The following is a 23935-nucleotide window of genomic DNA, read 5'->3' as shown; positions in this document are numbered from 1 at the left end:
GTATGTACAATGACATTGTACGTATACTTTATAAGAGGTAGGTACTTCTCTCATTGAGAACTTTGATCTACTTCCATGACATAGGCTTTTAGTAGATTCAAGAATTGTTAGATTAGTTATTTCACTTTGTCATCCGTTTGTGAATGACAGGCCAAAAGAGAAATTTAATCTACTTCTTAGATTCTCAAAGAGACCCTTCTAGAAATTACTAGTCATTCTAGGATCTTTGTCCGACACTATGGATGTTGGTAGGCCATGATACTTGAAAATTTGAGATCTTAAGAGGGCTGCCATTTGATGTGCCTTAATAGTCTTTTTGACTGGGGTAGACTATGTTTTCTTGTTAAGACTATTGACTGAAACAATCCAAGCTGCTTCCCTCGGTCAAATTTCAACTTTTGGTATACCACGCATTTTGAAACACACTCTTGTATGTTTACTTTTCATGGTGGACCAACAAAAAAACATGTCTACTCCTCGATGTGTAGATTATGGATCCCTCTTTGCCCCGCATAAGGAGAAGCATGAGATTCATACATGAATTTCTTATTGTATGGGAGAGTAACACATAGCCTATTGCCGTTTGGAAGATAGCCATCCTTCTAGGTGAATGGTTCTTTTTTTCTTCCCTGATGCAAAGGTTGTAATTACGTACTTAAAGTCTTGGTCAGTAGCATACTCATCTATCATAAAAGAAAGATCATTGTGAGTTGCTATAGACACCACATTTACCCTTGGTGGTCGTGAAAGTGCATCGACCACTTGATTGTGCTTACCATCAACGTGAGAAATATGACATTTAAATTGTGAAAGAAAATTTGCCCACCTCATATGTTTGTCGAGAGCTTAGTTTGTGTCATGAAGTTCTTGAGGCTTTGTGATCCATTCGGAGGATGAATAGAGTCCATAAGAGATAGTATTTCCACGTTTCTAGGGCATATAGGTCAGAGTTGAGTTTTTGACTCTCATATGCTATGGCATGCCCTTCTTGAAGCAAAATAGCTCCAAGGCAATCACCACAAGCATCACATTGGACCTCAAATGGCCTTGAGAGATCTAGTAGTGTGAGCACACGTTGAGAAATAAGCTTCTCCTTAAGATTCTCAAAAGGTTCTTGCACTTTTGCAGTCCATGAATACTTAACGTTCTTTTTCGTTAAGTCATGTAATAGGCCTGCTATTAGCGAGAATTTTTCTATGAAGCATCTACAGTATGCACACATACCTATAAAGCTTCATACCTCCTATATATTCCTTCGATTAGGCTATCCTTTTATTACCTCTATTTTTTTTGGATCCATATGGGTGCCATCTTTAGAGATAATGTGACCTAAATATTGAATCTCTTGTAGGAAAAATTCACTTTTCTTTTGATTAATGAAAAGCTTATTCTCTCTCACAACTTCAAAGATTACCTGGAAGTGTCGCTTACTCCTCAAGAGAATTTGAGTGGCCTGAAGATTTTTGTCCATCATGAGGTTTAATGCGGCTAGAGCATTTGTCAGACCAAAACTTGTAACTTATCAAATAGATCTTCTACCCGCGGCACGGGAAATCTTTTTGTTATAGTGATCCTATTTAGTGCTCTATAGTCGACACACATGTGATATGTGTCATCTTTCTTTTGCACTAAAAGTAATGGTGAACAGAATGGACAGGAGCTAGGCCTCACCATTCCTTTTTCCACCAATTCATGCACTTGCCTCATGATCTCCTCTTATTGAGCTTGTGAAACTCAATAAGGAGGTTTATTAGGCGGTGAGCTTCCTGGTAGGATCTCTATTGCATGGTCATCATCCCTCCTTTTGGAGGTAGCTCACTAGGGATGTCATCAATGAAAACATCTTGGAATCCATTTAGGAAATTAGACAACTCTAATTCCTCTTGTTTCCCTTTATTGCTGCTTGTGAAACCATTGGAATGTCAAAAGCAAGCGTATTTACCAAGGATATGGTGTTCCCCGACTCATTAGCATCTATGTACATGCTCTTTTCCCTATAGGTGAAGTAGATTCTCCTTTTAGGGAACTTCATGTTAGCAGCCATGCAATTAAACCATGGTGCCCCAGCGATAACATCATCATGTTTAAGAGGGGAGATGAAGAAATCCTCTTTGTCCACAAAGCTTTGGACATGAAGCCTCAATTTTCCAATTAAGGGAATAACTGAGACGTCTTGTCCCTTGATATCTCCATTGGGTTTCAATGCATCTCCCATCTCGTGGGCTTGTATGTCTAGCTTGGTGGTCAACTCCATGGATATGAAGTTGTGAGTTGAACCAAGGTCAAACAAAATAAAGGCATCAGTATCTTGCATCTTTCCCCAAGCATAGGAAAGGAGAAATCCTTGGCAATGAGAATCCTCTTTTGGAGCTTCTATCATAGAGGTTCTAGGCGGCTCATTGCACACATTTCTTTGAGGGCAAGCACGATAGGCCTATCCTTGCTCCCCGCACTTGAAGCACCAGTTATCTTTGCGATAATGCTCTAGCTCCTTGGGAGAAAGTCAATTCTTGCTTTTATAGTCTCCTTTCTCCTTAGTTTTATTGTTGTTGTTGATAGAGTTGCCTTGGGAAGAATTTTGAGCATTGTTATTCGTCTTTGCTTCATTTCGATCTTTGTTTTCCATGGGCTTGTCATTCGTGCTAGCCCCTTGTTGGATATTGATGCACGAAGCAACCATAGTGTGGTGGATTACTTATGTGATAGAACCAAGCCATTGAGAGTTGACATACTCGGCCATTTCTTCAGGTAATCCCGCACATAATCGTTGCTTTTGCTCGGCAAAGTCTATTTTTTGAAAGACAGTGGCCTTAAGATGTAAATCCCAAAACTTGTCCACATATTTGTGGATAGACTCATGAGACAGAAGCTTCAAACTCTGCCATTCTGTAAGCACTTTGTCCTTTGCATCACTTGCAAGGAAGTGCTTCATGATGGAAACTCGTAGAGTTTTCCATGTCTTTGGGGCTTCCCCGTTGCCACGAAGGCTAGCCCACCATTGATGAGTAGATTTTTGGAAGTGCATAGCTACATGACGTACCTTGGAGGACTTCGTGAAGCCCTCGTCTCCAAAGGCCGCATCAAATTGTTGGATGAAGGCCAATACTTTATCGGTAGCACCAAAGATGCCATCATAGGTGAGAAAAGAAATACTCTTTCCTCCCTCTTTGAACGTCTTGAGCTTTTGTGACCTTCGTGATGCAGGGTAAGATTTGTGATGTCCTCCCCTCTTGCATTCTCTAGGAATTGAACCAAACTTGGTTTGCTTGCCCTAAACCATGATGCCATATATGCATCTGCTTATTGCGAGTGTTGTTTTTGCAGACCTTCTTCTTCTTGCAACAGTGAGCCAAGGGCAAGATAGCTAATATGAGCTCCAATGGGTTCAACGGAAAGCTATCATCAAGGCCTTCATACAGACATGGGTACTCACATCAATGGAGCACTGAGTATTTCAATTATGTGGCATCAATTATGTGAAATTTTGGTTCAAATAAATACATACAATGCAACAAACAACTAATGCAATAACTAAATGCAATGCAAAAGAGGTTGAATGGCAAACATACAAAAAAGAGAGGTGGCTTTGGTGATCTAGCATAGGGAGTTTATGCAATTGCACAGGAATAAGAATCTATGGATTGAGCTAGGAGATATTAGCTCTGATACCACATGCTAAGTAAGTATGGGTTATGGGGGATAGATTAGAGAGGCATTCTTGGTAGGAGTAGGAGCATTATGAGCAACTCACTAATCACAACTAGGAGCTTTAATATACTAGAGATGGTGGACACACAAAATAGATTGATCATTGAGTCAACAAACTAGTACATAGAGAGCCATTATATAAGTTGGAGTGAGAGGTGCATAATGACATCATAGATGATGCGAATGAGAAATGATCAACACAAAAGGCTTCTTGGTCGTCCATGCTCCTCCATGGGTGGGTTTGTGTGTGTGTGTGGCACGTGGAGTGAATACAAGCATCTACTAAATAAGGTAGGAAAGTCTAGTAAGCAAATACAATGAATCTAACCAAATTTGCTCAGAAGGAATCTCCATGAGTTGTGATCTAGGCACAAAGAACTCGACAACTTAGACTCACTGGAAATCTCTCTCTCTCTCTCTCTCTCTCTCTCTCTCTCTCTCTCTCTCTCATCTATTCTTGCGATTACTTAGCAGTTAACCTATCATGAAATGACAAAGAAGAGGCATTTCTTAATCTTGAAAGCTTAGTGTAATTGGATGCATATGAGCGGGAGCCTAGTATTGTACGTGCAAAGAAGGCAAAATACAACTACTAATCACTCGATTTGTGAAGTTATATGCCTTCACAGAGCGTGACAAGAAGCGAAGAGTTTAATATATTAGTATTCCTTCTCATCATATTTGAAAAGCCCTTTCGAGGGAGGTCAGCCTCAAGATATAGACCCTCTAAATTGTATCAATGTCTAACTTGCTTGGCTTGAATGTCTACATTAATTAATCATCATAAGTAATTGGTGCAATAGTTATTAAATTTATTATTTGTTGCAAGTGACAATTTAGTTATATGTTTCCATTTTATTTGCAAATTGGTTTGCATTTTTGTAAAAACCTCTTCAAGAATTATGAACATGACAACATTTTTGAAGCCCTCCTTTTGAATTAAAATGACATATAATGATCCAATTTCAAATGGGAATTGATCATCCTATGCCCGAGACATTTGACTTTCTTTTGAAAGGTTAACGATGTGCGAGTATGTTATAAACTTTAACTTGTTTGTAATGAATTTCCAAGACTTTTGAGCTATATGCCTTCCATATTTGTTTCCTTCAACACTATCCTTGTGGTGACATGGAGCTCATTGATCACTACCTTTCCTCAATCTATGAACCTCCATATTTTGCTCCTTTTTTTGCAACATGATGGTTGCAATGCACATGGCAAGGGTGCCCATTATGGCCAAAGTTTGTGTGTATGTGCCACTATAAGTGCATTCGTCCGAATGTGTGTGTCTGTCTGTGTGTATGCATTTCGTGTTTGCAAACATTCTCTCACTTATGAGTATACCAGTGGATACTAGTCCCAAAAATGCACATGGAAGTGATAGTCCAAGACTGGTCCATATTGACTTCACTAGGAAATTGTATTTTCTCAACTAAGGAGTCAAATGTAAAGAACTATTTTGGTAGGCTAGAGTCTAGAGGCATCTGGAAGTGCAATGCCGAATCTTCTAGAAGCAGGAAATTTGCGTCAAGAAGCAGGAAGCATTTCTAAACATTCGGGTCCTCTGCGTTGTAGTTTCAGCTTCCATACTTGAAAACCCTAATCTGCTTTTTGGTTTTCGACTCACTGCACTCATTGTCGATAGCCTATGGCCAAGTTCGGTGAAGGAGACAAGAGGTGGATCGTGGAGGACAGAGCGGATGGAGCCAATGTCCATCACTGGCATTGGGCAGAAAAGGATTGCTTGCCTTGGGCCAAGAAGCGCCTTGGAGAGCTCCTTCAGAATGTTCCCATCCTGGAAGGCTCTGGTGGCCTGTGGATCTCCACCACCAAGCTCGACAGTGTGACTGGAGAAGCTTATGTGAACATCAGAAAGGGTAAGATCATTCCTGGCTATGAGCTTACTGTTAGCCTTTCTTGGAAAGGTGAAGCGAAAGATGGGCAGGGCAACAGCCTCGCTCAGGTGACAGGGAGAGTGGAAATGCCTTACGTCGCAGATGAAAATGCCGATGAAGATCCAGAGCTCAAAGTCTCTGTCCTGGATGAGGGTGCCGTTGGACAAAGGCTTCGAGAAGCTTTTTTAGCTACAGGGAAATCCATGCTACTGGAAAGGGTGGCTAAGTTTGTGAAGGAGATGAAGGAGGGGGGGCCTGCAAAAGACGAACTTGAAGGAAAATTGGTACCAAAAGCTGCTTCTGCTGGAGGTAAAGCTGTGAAGACTGATGCGAAGATCGATAGTTCAAGTCCAGCTCCCAGCAAACAGCCTGCCCCGAAAGCCAAGGATAAAGAAGGTTTTAAAACAATTGCTCTCACTGAAAGGTTTCATTGCCGCCCCCATGATATTTATACCACTCTTCTCGATGAGAATAGATGGAAAGGATTTACTCAAAGCAAAGCCAAGATCAGTAATGAAATTGGAGGACAATTTTTTATCTTTGATGGGGCTGTCACTGGTGTCAACATGAAGCTTGAAGAAGATAAGCTCATAATGCAGAAGTGGCGATTTCAAAACTGGCACGATGGACAATACTCTACAGTGAGTGTTTCCTTGTCTTCTTATGTTTGTTGTGGCTTGTGCATGTAAATATGAGCCAATAATCTATCTAACTGTCTTTATATTATGGATGACTTTAGTAGATTTCATTTGAATAATCTTGAGTCTGACCATATGTCTTATTGAATTTTCCTTGTCCTTTCCCTGTTCAGAACTAGTGAGTGAGGGCTTCTTTGTTGTTGTGCTTGGCCTTGTGAGGCTCTACTAGGATTGAAGGGTCATAGGGGTTTCGTAATGTTTGTCATGTGTGGCCAATGGTATGCCAATTTTTAGAGAGGCGTCCACTTTGAGCATGTCTCTTCATATTCCCTATATTAATGGGTCATGGGGGTTTGGAGGTATCACATGTGCATCTATGATCTAATCCCATGTGTGAGTGGACAAGTTGTAACTCCTACTCCAAGGGTTTAGGATAGCCTAGGAAGTGTTTTGGGAACCTTGTGAGCCTCTCGCCGGACATGCATGCCCAAGCACTTGCATAACCTCTGATTGCACATGAGCACCTTCCGGTGTCTGCTAGGTATAGGCACTAGGAAGTGTTCACATTGTAGGACTTCAGTTTTTGAAAGTTAGCCTAGGTAGTTGGAGCATGTGGGTTATTAGTGAGTGACCCTCTTTGGAATAGTGGGACTAAATTATTGTAGGACCTTCACTTTCTGAAGCATGTATGTGAGTCTTGGGTTCACCCCTTGGTCATCAAATAAGAATCCAGTGCTCGCATGGAGAGCATCTACTGCCTATAGTGCGCAGCACCCACTAGTGTTTAGCATCCTTTACATTTTCTCCCTCGGCATTTCCTATCAGGACCCCTTCTCCGGCTGTCGTCTTTGTATCAATCATAAATTTTCAGCCTGGACATCTCCTCTCCCTCAGCATTTTCCATCGGCATCCTATCCTGTCTACCTTCGCTTGCAGACCAGCCAAGATTCCGAAGTATTTAGCATCCAGCCCTCCCTCAACATCCAATATTCAGTCCTTTCGCATCTTAGTACCATCAATACCCAACGTGATTATGTTAGCATTTTAATGTTTCGTATCATTGAACCAACATTTGTGCAATACCACTTCTGTAGTAGAGTGGTAGGTCTTTGAAGGTGAGTTCGGGACCCCATTTGGTGTTAGTCTTCTCTCTCTCTCTCTCTCTTTCTCTCTCTCTCTCTTAGAACCTTCACTCACAGTTCCATTTTCTTCTCTCAGTCCATTGTACATGTCTTTAAGAAAAGGAATCCTTGTGTATATGTTGAGCACTCATCTTGAGCTAACCCTTTTCTCTCTCTCTCTTAGAACCTTCACTCACAGTTCCATTCTCTTCTCTCTGTCCATTGTACATGTCTTTAAGAAAAGGAATCCTTGTGTATATGTTGAGCACTCATCTTGAGCTATTACCATCAACCCTTCGCCTATATGAGAAGGTCGGCTGAACTCAATACAACACTGGTACTCCATCCTTTCTACCTCCCCCGATGGTGCCTCTCTCCCATTTTCCTCCCCATTTATTGGGTCGTGGAGTCTTGAGGATGAGTCAGGTATCCCAAGCCTCCCCCTATTTTTCCCAGGTATCTGGTGCCTCTTCCATTTTCCTCCCCATTTATTGGGTCGTGGCGTCTTGAGGCCGAGTCGGGTAGCCCGGGGCAACACCCATTATGATGCAGGGGGGTTCACCCCCAGGGTATGCAGTTTAGCCCCAATTCAGGGGCGTCTTGAGATTGGGTCGGGTAGCCCGGGGCAGCACCCATTATGATGCGGGGGGTTCATCCCCAGGGTATGCAGTTTAGCCCTAATTCAGGGGCGCCCTCTCATGGGCTTCCCAGAGGGCAATATGTGGAGATCACTAACAGGCAGCCCTAGCGCTTTTCCACTAGCATGCCTAGTATTTTTCAGCAGCAGCTCCAACGTTTTTCCAGGCAGTCCTAACGTTTTTGGTGGGCAGCCACGAGGAGGTTTGCAGATGTTGGTAGGATGCTTGTGGAGTTTGCTAGGCAAGACATGGGGAGCAGATCTTCCCCTTCTTGTGATCCGGCAGCCTGTCTTGTGGACATCTACGTCACAGACATAGCACTATCCTCATGCGTTGGCTCAGGTGAGCATAGATCGAGTTCTCTCTCTCTCTCTCTCGCTCTCTAGTACTTCCTTTGCCAGGAGATGGATTAGTGTTGGGGAGCCTAGCCCATGCTGTGGCCGTGTCAGTGATCTCATGTGCAGGACCAGTTGGTAGTGTCAAGTGGCAGTTGCAGTTGTGTGCACCTCACGTCTACCCATTGGGCATGTCTGGTCTATGCCGGACCACCCTGTTAGAGTTCAAGCATCTCTCCGGATTCGTTCATTTGGTCCCAGTTTCTCCTAAGGACAGGTGTTAGGGAGTGAGGGCTGTTTTGTGGTTGCGCGTGACCAGTGTAAGGTAGGTTCCAATGTCTCGCCATGCTTAGCTCTCGCCATGCTTAGCCTTGGGTTTTGGCTTGGTTCCATGGCCATATGTGCTCTCGTAGGCTTGTCATATTTTTCCTCCTAAGCACTATGGTCATCTACTGCCCTCTCCCATGATTCTCCTATTTTCTCTCCATATTTCCAAGGTCGTGGAGGTATAGGGCTGGGTTGGGCAGGCTGATGTAGGCCTATATAGGTAGGGGGAGGGTTAGCAGTAAAGCCCAAAGGGGGGCGCCCTCCCTCGGGTGCCCCAAGGGGACTTGGTGCAGAGGCAGGGCAGCCAACGTTTTGCTGCAGATCAGCCAACGTTTTTGGCTTGGATAAGCCCAACATGTTTGCTTGGGAGTTTGAAACCGGCCCGTAGGGCGGTAGGCGTTGGCTTTCACCCGAAATTCTTTACTTAAACACACACACAGAGCACTTTGCAAAGGAGACTTGTAACGAGAATTAACACTTCATCACACACACGGCTCGGAAGCTAGAATGCTCCGAGCAGACGCCGACAACCTGTAGGCCCCAAAATTGGCGCCCCTTTCGGTATTTCTTTATTCTTTAGGAGGGTAAATTACAAGGTAAGGTCCTGGGAATCCTTCACGTGTATCCACCTAGATACCATTTGATTTGGCCAAATTTCGGCAGCATAACAGCCCCAAAACTTGCGCGAAACCAATTCCCCTGCTGGAACTCGCTTGCACTGTCGTATACCCTCTGATTCCTGTCCAAAAACAGTAAAGTCAGCACGCTGTATTTACTGGTTTTTGCCCTGTTTTCAGCCCCAAACAGTCCCCTAACTGTCCTTTGCCAGTGGGGCACGATTCCCAATGATCCTGGCGTCCGTATGGCTGAAAAACAGTCAAATTACAGCGCATACACAGCGCTGATTTTGCACCTGTACGGTGAGGTTATGACCCTCACCAGTGCCTGCTTTGGAGCAGCAGTTAGCTACCCCTGTTCCTGCTCAAGGAGGCTCTTGCCTCAGCACAAAAGCATGAACCCACACAACTGTACATTAGTCAAATGAGTAGCCCTCTTGTGGGGCATCACATAACTGCACGTAGGGGAGAAAGAGAGAGCAGTATGTAGCGTGCGGGGCATCACTCCCGTCACCATACTGTGCATTGAGGGCAAGGTAAGCATTCCATAGCTTCTCTACCTGTTGCAATCCGCCTGTGGCTGAAAATGGCGTCCCCTTTGATGATATGCAGCTCGTTTTTGCCTCCCAGAGTGGTAGAATCGCTCACAAGCTGACACGTCGCCCAGTTTCCGAGTTTGGGCTTTCCCTGCTAAAAATATCTCAACTGGTGCGTCAGTTGACTTCGCGGCAGAGTTGTAAAGTGTTCCCCTAGTCATACCGAAGGTAATGACGCGAACACATTTCACGGCCCAAAATAGCAGTTCCCTAAATTTTAGGAGATGCTTCCGTTGGGCTCCCACTGGTCTTCTGACCATCTATCCTCATTGGGACCGCATCCAAAAGTGCAATGTGGCCCAACTGTCGGATACTTTTTGTTGGTAGTCCCACCTTGACTTTACGCCTTAATTGAGTTCACTTCCTAGTATCCACCAACTTGCTAAGTGCGACGGGGGGACCTATATGATCTTGCTCTGAGCCTAGACATCCTCTTACCATACGAATTCCAGTGCCGACCACTTCTCGTCTGCGGGTGAATCTACCGTTCACATTGGCCATACAATGTCCGACCGTTTGCTACTTCAAGAAGAGGGTCTTAAACAAATAAAATAAAAATCATTGGAAGAAACCAACAACTAAGGTTAGCAATTGCCACGTCCTCGTGACATACCCCCCTCTTGAAATCGCAAACGTCCTCGATTGCATACCATAAATACATGCCACTGATGATCTTGTGTTGTTAGCACTCTTTTATCATCGCATGTATCCGCAAGAAAGACTGTCAAAACATATGTACAAATGACTTAATGAGACCTTCATACTTTTGTCAAACTGTACACTGCTGTTGCACTGAATCCATGAGTACATTTGATGTGCTAGCTCTATCATTACCCCTCCTTTGCAAACATTGGGTTGGGGCATACGTAGGCTGTAACCCAAAGGCCTCAAGGTAAAGCTGCAATACATTTGGTGACTCTGACAGTTCATGCTCTTCCATCCACTTTGCATCCATAGGTGGATAGTTCTTGAACTTCACCATAGCATCTTGCAACCTTTCCTCTAACTTTTACGTGTTGCAAAAGGCTCTTGCCTCTGCAAACGAACATAATTCCACAACCTGACGTACCACCCACGACCAAGCAAGCTCAAATTTCAAGATGATTTACCAATGCGTCATAGAATCCAAGCAATCGCCTCAGAGAATCGGCAAGCAGCATGTCACCTGGCAGACCCACATCACTCCCGCAAGAGATCTAGTGGCCAATCTACCACCGTGAGACCTCTCCCTATCTCATCTTGGTTCATACTTGCAAACCCTAAAACGCAGCAGAAAATCAGCCCTAATTTGACCACTTTTTAGCAGGGCGTACATGCGGAATTTCCTGTTTGTCCTGTGAAGAGGAACCCTCTTCCATAATTCCCTTCCCCTTGTCGGCCATAGTGTAATCCCCGTGTTCTTGCACTGTGTGTCTTTACCCTGAACAATCCAAGCTCACTCTTTGAGGAAAAAGTGATTGATGTCCCGGCAACGGAACCATGAAACCGGCCCGTAGGGCGGTAGGCGTTGGCTTTCACCCGAAATTCTTTACTTAAACACACACACAGAGCACTTTGCAAAGGAGACCTGTAACGAGAATTAACACTTCATCACACACACGGCTCGGAAGCTAGAATGCTCCGAGCAGACGCCGACAACCTGTAGGCCCCAAAATTGGCGCCCCTTTCGGTATTTCTTTATTCTTTAGGAGGGTAAATTACAAGGTAAGGTCCTGGGAATCCTTCACGTGTATCCACCTAGATACCATTTGATTTGGCCAAATTTCGGCAGCATAACAGCCCCAAAACTTGCACGAAACCAATTCCCCTGCTGGAACTCGCTTGCACTGTCGTATACCCTTTGATTCCTGTCCAAAAACAGTAAATTCAGCACGCTGTATTTACTGGTTTTTGCCCTGTTTTCAGCCCCAAACAGTCCCCTAATTGTCCTTTGCCAGTGGGGCACGATTCCCAATGATCCTGGCGTCCGTATGGCTGAAAAACAGTCAAATTACAGCGCATACACAGCGCTGATTTTGCACCTGTACGGTGAGGTTATGACCCTCACCAGTGCCTGCTTTGGAGCAGCAGTTAGCTACCCCTGTTCCTGCTCAAGGAGGCTCTTGCCTCAGCACAAAAGCATGAACCCACACAACTGTACATCAGTCAAATGAGTAGCCCTCTTGTGGGGCATCACATAACTGCACGTAGGGGAGAAAGAGAGCAGTATGTAGCGTGCGGGGCATCACTCCCGTCACCATACTGTGCATAGAGGGCAAGGTAAGCATTCCATAGCTTCTCTACCTGTTGCAATCCGCCTGTGGCTGAAAATGGCGCCCCCTTTGATGATATGCAGCTCGTTTTTGCCTCCCAGAGTGGTAGAATCGCTCACAAGCTGACACGTCGCCCAGTTTCCGAGTTTGGGCTTTCCCTGCTAAAAATATCTCAACTGGTGCGTCAGTTGACTTCGCGGCAGAGTTGTAAGTGTTCCCCTAGTCATACCGAAGGTAATGACGCGAACACATTTCACGGCCCAAAATAGCAGTTCCCTAAATTTTAGGAGATGCTTCCGTTGGGCTCCCACTGGTCTTCTGACCATCTATCCTCATTGGGACCGCATCCAAAAGTGCAATGTGGCCCAACTGTCGGATACTTTTTGTTGGTAGTCCCACCTTGACTTTACGCCTTAATTGAGTTCACTTCCTAGTATCCACCAACTTGCTAAGTGCGACGGGGGGACCTATATGATCTTGCTCTGAGCCTAGACATCCTCTTACCATACGAATTCCAGTGCCGACCACTTCCCGTCTGCAGGTGAATCTACCGTTCACATTGGCCATACAATGTCCGACCGTTTGCTACTTCAAGAAGAGGGTCTTAAACAAATAAAATAAAAATCATTGGAAGAAACCAACAACTAAGGTTAGCAATTGCCACGTCCTCGTGACAGAGTTCAACCCCAACGTTTTTCATGGCAGAAAATGCATTGCTTGGAGATTACCTCTACGGTGCAGCGCTATCCATGGCAGTCTTTCACAGGCCTTGTGCCCATGCAATAGCAGGTTTCCTTCACCGAGGTCTAGATGTGGATCTAGATCTAGCCAAGAGGAGATGCACCAGATCTATGCTCTCAAAGCATGTTGGAGGTGATGTCTATGTAGAGATTGTGACAATGGTCTCGCGTGTAGGAGCGGTTGGCAGTGTCAGTAGCAGTTGCAGTTATCCATTGGGCATGTCAGTTCTATGCCGGACCACCCTTGGTCACTTGTATGAGGAGATTGTTATGAGCATATGAGCATGAAGAGCCTTTCCTAGATCTCTCTCTCTCTCTCTCTCTCTCTCTCTCTCTCACTTGGTCACTTGTATGAGGAGATTGTTATGAGCATATGAGCATGAAGAGCCTTTCCTAGATCTCTCTCTCTCTCTCTCTCTCATTCTGAGATGTCCGGTCTCTTTCTACCTCAATGATCTCTCTTCTCCATAGGTGTGCCCTTGTTCATGTGTTTGGCATTGCAGGTGTTCTAGATCAGAGTCGAGGTGCTCAACGGATCACGAGCCAATTCTTGTCTTCATTGCATCGTTGCCACCTTTGACATGGTATCAGAGCCCTATGGTGATATGACCACTTGGATGCTCACATGTGGCTGATCCAATGCCGTTTTGGACACGATTCACAGAGAAGAAGCTTGCTGTTTTTTCCCGGATTTCTCCAAGTTTGGGGCAGATTTGGGCATGTGGAGGCCTTGGATCCTCTTCTATGACTACCTCGTCTTTACCCTTGATTACCCCGACCTTTGTTCATCAAGGGGAACCCGATGGAGGTCACAGGATGTGTAACAATGCTTGATTGCTTTGGATTTCCTAAATGGAGTCATGTTACAGTGCCTTCCACCAAGGGGAGCAAGCATGTTGTTGTTGGATCCAGAGGGGGAGCTATTTGTTTCGAGCTTCTTCTTCAGAGAGAAGTGTTTGAACAGCAGCAGGATCTTCCTCCTCACTTCTTGAGGAGGTTTCTATGGTTGGAATTCCTTCAAGGAGATGGATTGGTAGATTTGTTGTGCCTTTTACAAATACACATCTTTCTTGGAATTGCCGACGACACTACCCATCTGATGGGTAGTAGGTTGATGGTTCATGTGCACGTTTGTACCAGATTGTGGAGTGAGAATGATTGGGGGGATCTCTTCCGGTCTTGAAGCGGAGGATGTTCTCTAATTTTCCATTGTCCATCTAAGGATGGAAGGTCCAGTTCCGGCTTCAGTTGACTCTCGCTCATGTGGAATGTAGCAGTTCAAGTGCATATTCCAATGCATGTGTTGGAGTTGGCTTCGACAGATAGAGAGGGATTATTTTTTCTTTAGAAACACCTCTTGTGTGATCATCCAACTTTCTCGAATGAGGTTTAGAGGTAGAGCCTGTGGTGCCTGACCCTTAGCCAACAATGGCAACAATGTGAGGAGGTTTTGTTGGAGTTTGGACCTCCTTTCTCCATGTTCTAGAGAAGGCTTTTCTCTTACCCGAGCTCGACTCTTCCCTGCGAGCGCACCCCTTGGCGGCCTTGCGCTCACACCAAGGTTGCTTTATCCCACCTCACGTCGCGATTAGGAATCGATACGCCCAAGTGGACTTGGGTTACGTGCGACCGCAACAAGAAAAAAATAAATTCGTGTGGTTCTTTCCTTGAGTGATACAGAACATTGCCAAATCTTTGATACCAACGTAAGTTGTAGCGGAAGTGAATGTTGAACTTTGCTCAAGATGAGTGCTTCGAACTGTGCTCAAGGGTTACTTTTGCTTACGGCAGGGAGAGCCTTCCGTTCCTTTAGTGAGAGAGTGCAATGATCACAAACAAAGTGAATGCCACGGTGAATGAAGTTGCTGAGACTGAGAGAGAGAGAAAAGAATACGACACCAGACGGTTCTCAAACCCTCCTCCAAGGGCCTCCCTCTCTATGGCGAGAGAGGTCTATGCTATTGATTGCACAATCTGGTACAATGGTCTAGATGCAATGGACTTGTCGGCGATGTCGACGACAATGATGACGACGACGAAGACTGGCTGAAATCTGAAAACGCTAGGTGAGATCTGCGAGGCTAGGGGTTGATCTTGTGGTGTCTAAATGCTAAAAACTGAAAACGCTGATGCTAGGGGCTGATCTGACGCCGAGAATCTGCAAAACGCTAGAGGTATTTGCAAGATGAACACGCCAGGAAATCTATGGCAAAAACATTGATCCTGATCTGTTCATCTTCAATTTGCCCTGCCAAGTGTTGGAATTTGGAAACATTGGAATTTGGAAACATTGGCTGATCTGGGATGTCCAAAAACGCTAGGTTGTCTTGTGGCTGAAAATGCTAAGTCTCCTGCCGGTCTTGCTGAGAAGGAGCACTGCAAGTCACTGAAACTTTTGTTGCCTCTTTTGCCAGAAAGTGTCAGCGCTAGGTTTTATTTATAGTAGCGTAGCAAAATTGCCCTATCCAGTTTTCCAACAAAAGTCACTTGTTAATAATAAGTGAAAATGGAAAAATAGGGAAAATGGGTTTTGTGCACTATAAAATGCTTATGATGGGTACTGACTGTCATGTTGATGATCATACTGTGTGCAACTAGAGGATATGCAACTACTCTTAAGTGCCTGGACATGCACGGCTTGCGCACAGGCTCACAAAGGTGACAAAACACTTCCTAAGCTGACCTGAACCCTAGACATGAAGTAGCTTGTCCACATGCACATAGGGTTAGATGTGCACGTGACACCGCTCACTATGCGTGCCTAGGTGTGGGTTTGGCTTGTGTCATGTCGTGTGTGCAGGATGGATCCGGCGAGGGACTAACACTAGAGGGGAGCGCCCTCCCTTGGGTGCCCCAAGTGGGCTTGTAGCAAGTGTAGTGTAGCTAGCATTTTGTTGCAGATCAGGCCATCGTTTTCGCTCAGCAGATCAGTCCCAACGTTTTTCATGGGCAACAGATGCAGTGTTTGGAGATCATCTCGACGGTGCAGTGCCTCCTCAGGGGGCCTTTTGATCATGCAACGATACGATTTCTCATTCAAGATCCAGATCTAGATCCAGCCAGGAGGAGGTGCACCAGATCTATGTTCTCAAAGCATGTTGTGCCCACAAAATATCGATGCTCTCGAAAAAACCTATCCATCATTCGGTTGAAAGTCGCGGGAGCATTGGTAAGTCCAAAAGGCATCACCAAAAATTCGTATAAACCAAAGCTTGTTCGAAAGGTTGTCTTGTAGACATCTCCTGGAGCGATTTTGATATGATGATATCCGCTTTTCGAATCAATCCTGCTGAAACAAGAGGATCCCTGAAGTCGATCGGTCAAGAATATCATCGATCCTTGGAATCGGAAATCTGTTCTTGATAGTGGTTTTATTGACATCCTTCAAGATCCGTCTTTCTTTAGTATTAGTAAAACTGGAGAGCAGTAAGGTGAAGTACTTGGCTGGATGAGACCCTTTCAGAGAACCACCTCTTGAAGTTCTTCTTCATTAAACATCCTTGGAGTAGGAGGTCTCTTGATTGCCGGTTTGATTGGTGGTTCGGTGGCTTTCGGTCATTGCGGATGCACTTTATCCATGGACTGTTGGGTCAAAAATTTAGCAAACAGGGGATCTTTAGCAACTGAAGCATCTGCTTTGTGCACTTGTCAACCTGTTGTCGACGTTGCATCTCCAAAAGTTCATACTGTGTAGGCCGAGGTGGCCCGTACTCATCTTCTGCTAAGTCGCTTGAATTTGCCGTATTGCCTCCTTCCGCCTCGGTTGTAGAAGAGGTCGATTGATTCTTTTCGGAATCCATGGGTGTCGCAAGAAAAAGGATCGGATTTCCCGGTAGAAGAGAAATCAGTTGTTCTCTGATACCACTGTAACACCCCAAGTCTAGATTCTGTTGCGACACAATATAGATTTCTTAAAACAATTCACAAATTACGAGAGTCGACATGGCCCGACATAGTTCTGCGCAAAGAGAGATTGGTCCCAAATATTGTCACCCATTTCGGTATTCCTTTTATATTAATCTGTGAGCAAAGTACAACTTCCTGCGGGTGCTCGCTCTCAGACTCTGCGTCCATATGCTCTGAGAAGTGAGCGCCCTTGGGTCACTTATAAAGATTACAAGGGTTGCTTAAAGTAGATCCCCAAAAGCATTAAAACTCAAAAGCAACGCTTCCAAAAGCAACTTGGCCAAAATCTACCAACAAAAAGCAGCAACACTAATTGCGAAAATCCGTACAGCCAAGCCATGTCAGTAGCCAGCGTAAAACGCAGAAGTCTGTACATTGTGCCACGTCAGCATTGTCAGCACAGAATCCGAAAATCCGTACTGTTTGTCACGTCAACACTGTCAGCGCATAACTCGAAAATCCGTATTGTTTGCCACTTGGCACTTTGCCACGTCAGCCTGTCCGTGCAGCTTAGTCCACGTCAGGAGAAGCTGCCACGTCATTAGTTTGTGACGCGCAATCGTGTGTCTATCCATTGAGCATGTTAGTTTTATACCGGACCACCCTTGGTCACTTGTATGAGCAGCTTGTTATGAGCATGGAGAGCTTCTCTCTCTCTCTCTCTCTCTCTCACACACACACACACACACACACACACACACACACACACACAAATGTCCTGTCTCTTTCTACTTCAATGATCTCAGAGGTGCCTTGTTCTTGCATACTGCATTGCAGGTGTTCTAGATCGGAGTCGAGGTGTCCACCGGATCACGAGCCAATTCTTGTCTTGATTGGCTACCTTTGACAATCGGCTGATTGCTAGGTTCCGGTTATTTATGTTCCTAAGTCGTATTCTATAAGCACTTGGACATAGTTGGAGTGCAACCAATGCTCGGGAAAGTTTGAACCATTTGAAAAAAGTTATTGATAAGATAACATCCATGAGGAGAGCTTAGCTTGAGATATAGTTGTGAACTTTGGACCCTCAGCAACTGTAAGGTGCAGCGGAAGTGAATGTTGAACTTTGGTCAAGATGAGTACTCCGAGCTGTGCTCAAGTTCCTTTTACTTACGGAAGGGAGAGCCTTCCGTTCCTTCAATGAGAGAGTGCAATGAACACAAACAAAGTGGTGAACACTGTGAATGAAGGTGTTGAGACTGAGAGATAGAGAGAGAAGAATATGACACCAAAATGTTGTCAAACCCTCCTTCGAAGGCCCCACTCTTGATGGCGAGAGCGGTCTACTATTGATTGCACAAATCTCTACAATGCTTGGACTCGCCGACGATGAGGACAATGACGAGACGGGCTGAATTCTGAAAACGCTAATGGCTGAAATCCGCAAATCTTTATCTGCTGAATTTTGACTCTATGTGGATGAAGACGGCGATGACGACGTGCTGAAAATGCAGATGCTGAAATCTGTGTTTTTCGGACTGAAACTGCAAACGCTCGCTGATTTGAGCGTGCGGCGAGGATCTGCTGCGTGAATGTGAGATTTGCGAGGTTCGGGACTTGTTCTGCGGTGTCTTGATGCTGAAAATTGAAAATGCTGATGCTACTTATGGTCTTATCTGCAAAAATGCTAGGGTGCTTGCTGAATCAAAAGTGCTAGGGGCTGATTTGAATCGTGTTGCAAAAAGGCTAGGCTTCTGCTGATGCAATCTAATAATGCCAAGCTTGATCTGCTGTCTGCAAAATGTTGTCTGATCTTGATTGATGAAAAACGCTAGGCTCTTCTTTGGTCTGCTGGCTGGAAACGCTATGTTCCTGGTGCCTCTTCTGTCTGGATTTGCTAGCGCTAGCTTTTCTTATATAGTGCCTTGCTCATTTTGCCGTACCCAGTTTTCAACAAAAGTCACTTAAAAACAGTAAGTGAAAATTAGCTAAAATAGGGAAAATAGATCTATGCACTGTAAAAATGCTCCTGATGGATTCTGACTGTAATTTGATGATCATGCTGTGTGCAACATGCGCAAGAGCACAGCAAGACAAGCAAATTTTGATCGCAAGATCAAAGCACAAAATGAAAAGAGCGACCAATACATGAAAGAGTTCTTGCGACTCTTTTCTATTGTGCAGGCGCAGTTTGCACAAGATCAGGAAAAGGAGACTCTCTCAGTATCTACTTCTCCAAAGCATGAAACACAGGATTTGCATGATTGTGTGAAGCATGATGATGATTTGATTGACAATGACTTGCATGATGATTTGAAGTACAATGATAAGCATGATGATTTGGATGCCAATGATTTGCATAATGATTTGGATGACAATGACAAGCATGATGATTTGCATGATCAAGATGTGATTTCTCACAAGCATGATGAGTTGCATGAAGAGGATGTGATTGTTCACAAGGATGATGTGTTAGTTGATGCTTTTTCTAGCGGAGCTAATCTTGTTGTAGATTTGATCAATCACCACGAATCGATCTTGGCTTTCGAGTCGAGGTCCACAGAACCTCCACAAGACGATTCGATAGATCCCGAAGAACCGATCTTGGCTCTCGAGCCTTGGTCCAAAGAACCATCACAGGAAGTATTATGTGTTTGCATGATTGATACGCACGCATTGTTCGAGTGTTTCATTCGTGATGGTTTCCTGTATTTTAGTCAGCATCGTTATGTGATCCCTTTTCCTAGGCATGACATATTGTATGTTGAGCACGTTTCTCTCATGGATGAGCATGAATGTATGCGGATTGTTCATGAAAATTTGAAAAGTTTGTATGTCAGGAAGTCACATTCCATGTTTCTTCCGTGGCATGACACAGTTTCCGAACGAGCACATGATAGTATGAGCACCAAGCATGGGCATTTCCATTGTGATTTGCCACAGTTGATTGATTTCGATCAAACAGAAAAGATTTGACCGCATTATTTGCATGTGTTTGATGAACGGGTTGTAACTCCGTCTCTATGTTCATCTACATTGCATACACAGTCTTTAGAGAAGACAAGATTTTTTTCCTTCACTATACATGGAACGGGTATGTTCACGGTTTTGTGTTGGAGATTGTTTCAGGAATTTCCAACCATGGAGATTCTTGAAGACGAAAGAAGCAGGACTCTAGACGAAGTTGAAGCAAGAAAGGAGATTCAGAAGACTTTGTGTTGCTTTCGGTGCGGCCCAAAGAAGCAAGCGTTGGAGACCTTTATGAAGTTCAAGTACCGCACTACCCACACATCAGAGTGGGCCGGCGAAGAGTCCCTTCCAAGATTCCGGATGCTGTTGGCGATCTCCCTCGACGCCATATAGTTCGGTACCAGTACCTCACTTTGAAAAGGAGGGGATGTCACGTGACACATCCCAACCCTATGTGTCCGTGGACAAGCTACACCACAACAGGGTTCAGTCAGTTCAATCAAGTCTAGATTAGCAGTGATCTGACACTTTTGTGAGTCTATTCGTAGACCGTGCATGCCCAGTCACTTAGCATAGATGCATATCCTCTGGTTGCACACATCATGATCATCGGAATTCCCATCAGAATCCATTAGCATCAGTTAGGGAAATTTTCCAGTGCATTTAGCCTATTTTCCTATTTATTGGGATTTTCACTTATTATTTTTAAGTGACTTTTCTACAAAAGTAGGTAGGGCAATTTTGCTAAGTTTCTATATAAGCAAACCCAAGTTAGCACTAAATAGCAGAAGAGGCAGCAGGAGCACCTTGCTCAACAGGCAACTTCTCAGCAAGACCAACCCCCGCGACTACTCTGTCGTTTTCTCCACAGAAGACCTAGCGTTTTTGCATCAGATCAGCCTTGGCGATTTGTGCACAGCAGATCAGCCCCGGCGTCATCACGACACAGCAGATCAGCCTAGCGTGTTTGCATTTGCAGAACTCCGGCGACAGAAGGACCAATTTCAGCCCTTGGCGTTTTTGGATTTCAGCAACAAATTAAGACCGGCATTATTCACCTAAAGTGTAGCAGGTTCAGCCCGTAAAGACCATCAGTTTTCAGCCCTAAGAAACCTCATTTTTCAGCCAAGAAAACGCAGCCAAAACAGTCATTTTCAGCCATCGAAACAGTCCTGAAATTCATCGATTAGAAGATCTCAGATTTCAGCCATCATCGTCGTCGTCGTCACCATCGTCGTCATCGGCATAGACCAAGTTGCATAGTCCATTGCATACGCATTGTACACCTTTGTGCAATCAAGACATACACCACTCTCGCCGACGAGAGTGGGCCTTCGGAGGAGGGTTTTACAAACCTCTCGGTGTCGTATCTCTTCTCTCTCCTTGTCTCAGTCTCATTCATTTGCACGCACAATATCCACTCACTTTGTTCGTGACCACAGCACTCTACAGACGGAAAGCTCTCTCTTTCCCTAAGAACTAAAAGGAACCTTGAGCAATAAAGATCACTAATCTTGAGAAAATACAACATTTATTCCGCTGCACCTAACACGCACTGTAAAATGATTCTGATGGGTTCTGACTGTAATCTTATGATCATGCTGTGTGCAACCAGAGGATATGCATCTAATCTAAGTGTTTGGACATGCACGATCTGCAAACGTTCACAAAAGTGCCAGAACGCTTCCTAGGCTAATTGAACTGTATCCCTGTCATGAAGTAGCTTGTCCACGTACACATAGGGTTAGATGTGCACGTCACAACAACCGAAGACTGTGAAGGATCATGATTACTAGATGCAGGAGATTAAACACGTGATTCTTCAGGCAAGAAAGCTAGTCTCTTTAGAAGATATGGCTACCATCTTGATGGCTCATATCACATCAGAGTATATTGCTTCTTATTCAGCCTCGATTACTTTGGGATTGTTTTGACAGGTGGAGGGGCTTGTTCCCATGTCCTTCAATTAGGAGGATCAATTACAGAGGTCTTCATTCAAAGGGGGCTGTGAGGCCTTGACTAGGATGTCATCCATAGAAGCGAAAGCATCCATAGAAGTGAAAGCCCTAGAAGGATAAAATCTTGGGATCTGGGAGAGATTGTGTATTCATTTCTTGCTGCGGAGTCTTGCCAGCAGGGCTTATCCACTCTTATCTTTTTTCCTCCCTCTCGCTCTCGCTTGATGCTTCTCTCTCCTTCCTCTCTTCCGTGCTTCTTTTCGTCACATCTTCTGCTGCACTTTGACGAAGTTCTGTGGCTATAAGAAATGGTGGAGTGCAAGTTGTAATAGTAGGTTTGTTCGTGGTTTGGGCTTCTGAAACCTTGATATGTTTGGTTAGGAAGGAGAGGAAGTTGTTGGTTGTAGATTTGTGATTGAGGGGTGAAGAGAGATTTTTTTTTTGTCCTCAAAAGGTCGAATATGACCTATGAGACAAAAAGAAACGTATCATGTTGGGCGTGTCTGAGAACAACCCTTGGCAATTTTTTATATAGAAGCGAGTGTTTGGGTGTCTGCATATCTTCCAAGTCATTTGTGCCCCTCTTACCATTAATTATGATGACGCAGTGATAAGAAATTTTGGTTTCAAGGCTATTCAAGCTTGTGATGGTTCCCTTGTAATCATTTAATCTTTAACCAGTGATGAATGGTAGTAGTCACATTCTTTGTTTGAGGCATCAGCTTGGACCTTGGTTCTCTGATGGTGGTTGTATCCTTTGATGTAAGGTGTAGTATAATGATGCATCACCTTTTTACATGTCTCTTGAATTCATTGAAGTTGAAAGATGTTATCAGTTTGTTTCTTGCTGCCATGCACCTGCTACTCTTATGCTGCCTCTAGTAGTAAGGAAGTTTGAATGGTATCACGTGTCTACATCTATAGGTTTTCCAGATTTGATGTAATTTAGACTGTTAAGAATGTGGATGTGGATATCATTGCCCTTGTCCTGTATGGTCTGTCTCAACACTTTGGCTTACTCTTGTTGCTAACTTTGCAGGTATGTTTGACAATCGAAGAACCTGAGATTGGAGTAACGGTTGTGAAGCTGACGCAGACAGATGTTCCTGAAGAGGATAGGTATGCAGCATACTCTCACCTATGAGGTCTCTTGGGAATGTTCCTATGACGTGAAAACTTTTCTTCCGCTTCTTCTTTTGGTAGTCGTGCATCTTAGCCTTTCATTCTTTGTGACACTAATGTTTGTGATTTCAGGTACGGAAATGCCACGGTGGTTGAGAACACCCAAAAAGGGTGGAAAGATCTTATTTTTCACAAGATTCGAGCTGTTTTTGGTTATGGACTGTGAGAAGAATACTGAGGCAGGCTATTCATTCTTTTTGGATCATGGCTTTAAAGACTTCTTGGCCTGTTTTGATGATGGCCCGATTTCAAAAGGCCATGATGACAATTTAAAGTGATCAATTATGTTTCTGATAATTTCCATGCTATGGATGGTGTAACGATAACATGTTTAACCCCCACTTGAGCTGCTTTAAGGAAAATGCTTTTCAATGTTTCTAGATGTCAAGAAGTAATTATCAGATACTGAGTGTGATTACAAGGTAGTGGATTTAATTGCAGTATGGTTACTTACTCTGTGTTTACGTATAATTTTCTTTTAGGTATGTTCTTGGTTTCACAGAGCAGGATGATCTGTCATATAGAATGATTATATGGCCATTTATTATGTCTTTCACTAGAGTCGGCTAATTATATTCGTCATGTAGAATCTTTTGGCTCCAATAAAGGGACTCAACGAACATGGCAAGGACTAACATACGGGTTCTTGTAGATGGAAAAGATGGCTTGCTTTTGTACGATTGTTTGAAACAGGTCTTACATACTATGTATTACTGTAGTGGCTAGTGTTTGTCTTCTTAGAGAATGCGGAATTAAAATTTTTCACCCCACTCCTTTTCTTTAGTGCTACTTTTTCCTTTTGGTAGATATGCTGCTATTTCATGTCCGGCTGGTGGGACAAGCTAATAGCTTAATTCTGAAGTGTGGTGGATATGCTGCTATTTCATGTCCGGATGGATGTGTGTAGCAATGAGTTGGCAAATAGCTATTGGCGGACTTGAGTGTCTGCTACTCTGCAAAGGTTACTTGTTTGGACGCCTCGCTCGTCTCTATAAGAATGGCAAGTGTGCGAGATATTGGAATTGGCTTAAACTCGTGACATGACACAGGAAGTGTTGTTGTAGTTCCAGCTGGCCTGCTCTGATTGGAAAGGACATTCACTGTCCTTT

At 44.2% G+C, this 23935-nt stretch overlaps 1 protein-coding gene across 1 annotated transcript; it reads left to right on the top strand.

Moving 5' to 3' along the window:
* Nucleotides 1-5213: 5213 nt before the first annotated feature.
* Nucleotides 5214-23202, top strand: LOC147455658 (Aha1 domain-containing protein). Its single transcript, XM_086514389.1, has 3 exons — nt 5214-6247; nt 22684-22763; nt 22899-23202. Exons 1-3 carry the CDS (start codon nt 5360-5362, stop codon nt 22990-22992), a joined length of 1062 nt encoding a protein of 353 aa, XP_086370515.1. The 5' UTR covers nt 5214-5359; the 3' UTR covers nt 22993-23202.
* The last annotated feature ends 733 nt before the right edge of the window (nt 23203-23935 follow it).

This window comes from Adiantum capillus-veneris, chromosome 6 (genome assembly GCF_014529385.1).
Source record: "Adiantum capillus-veneris isolate H3 chromosome 6, ASM1452938v2, whole genome shotgun sequence".
Taxonomy (NCBI): domain Eukaryota; kingdom Viridiplantae; phylum Streptophyta; class Polypodiopsida; order Polypodiales; family Pteridaceae; genus Adiantum; species Adiantum capillus-veneris.
This window is presented reverse-complemented; position numbering and strand designations above follow the sequence as displayed.

What these genes read in the sequence shown, in the direction of transcription:
- LOC147455658 (XM_086514389.1), top strand. Translation starts at nt 5,360, where the DNA reads ATGGCCAAGTTCGGTGAAGGAGACAAGAGGTGGATCGTGGAGGACAGA. An exon ending in ACGATGGACAATACTCTACA is followed by an intron (nt 6,248 to 22,683) that starts GTGAGTGTTTCC and finishes CTAACTTTGCAG; the next exon opens with GTATGTTTGACAATCGAAGA. An exon ending in GATGTTCCTGAAGAGGATAG is followed by an intron (nt 22,764 to 22,898) that starts GTATGCAGCATA and finishes TTGTGATTTCAG; the next exon opens with GTACGGAAATGCCACGGTGG.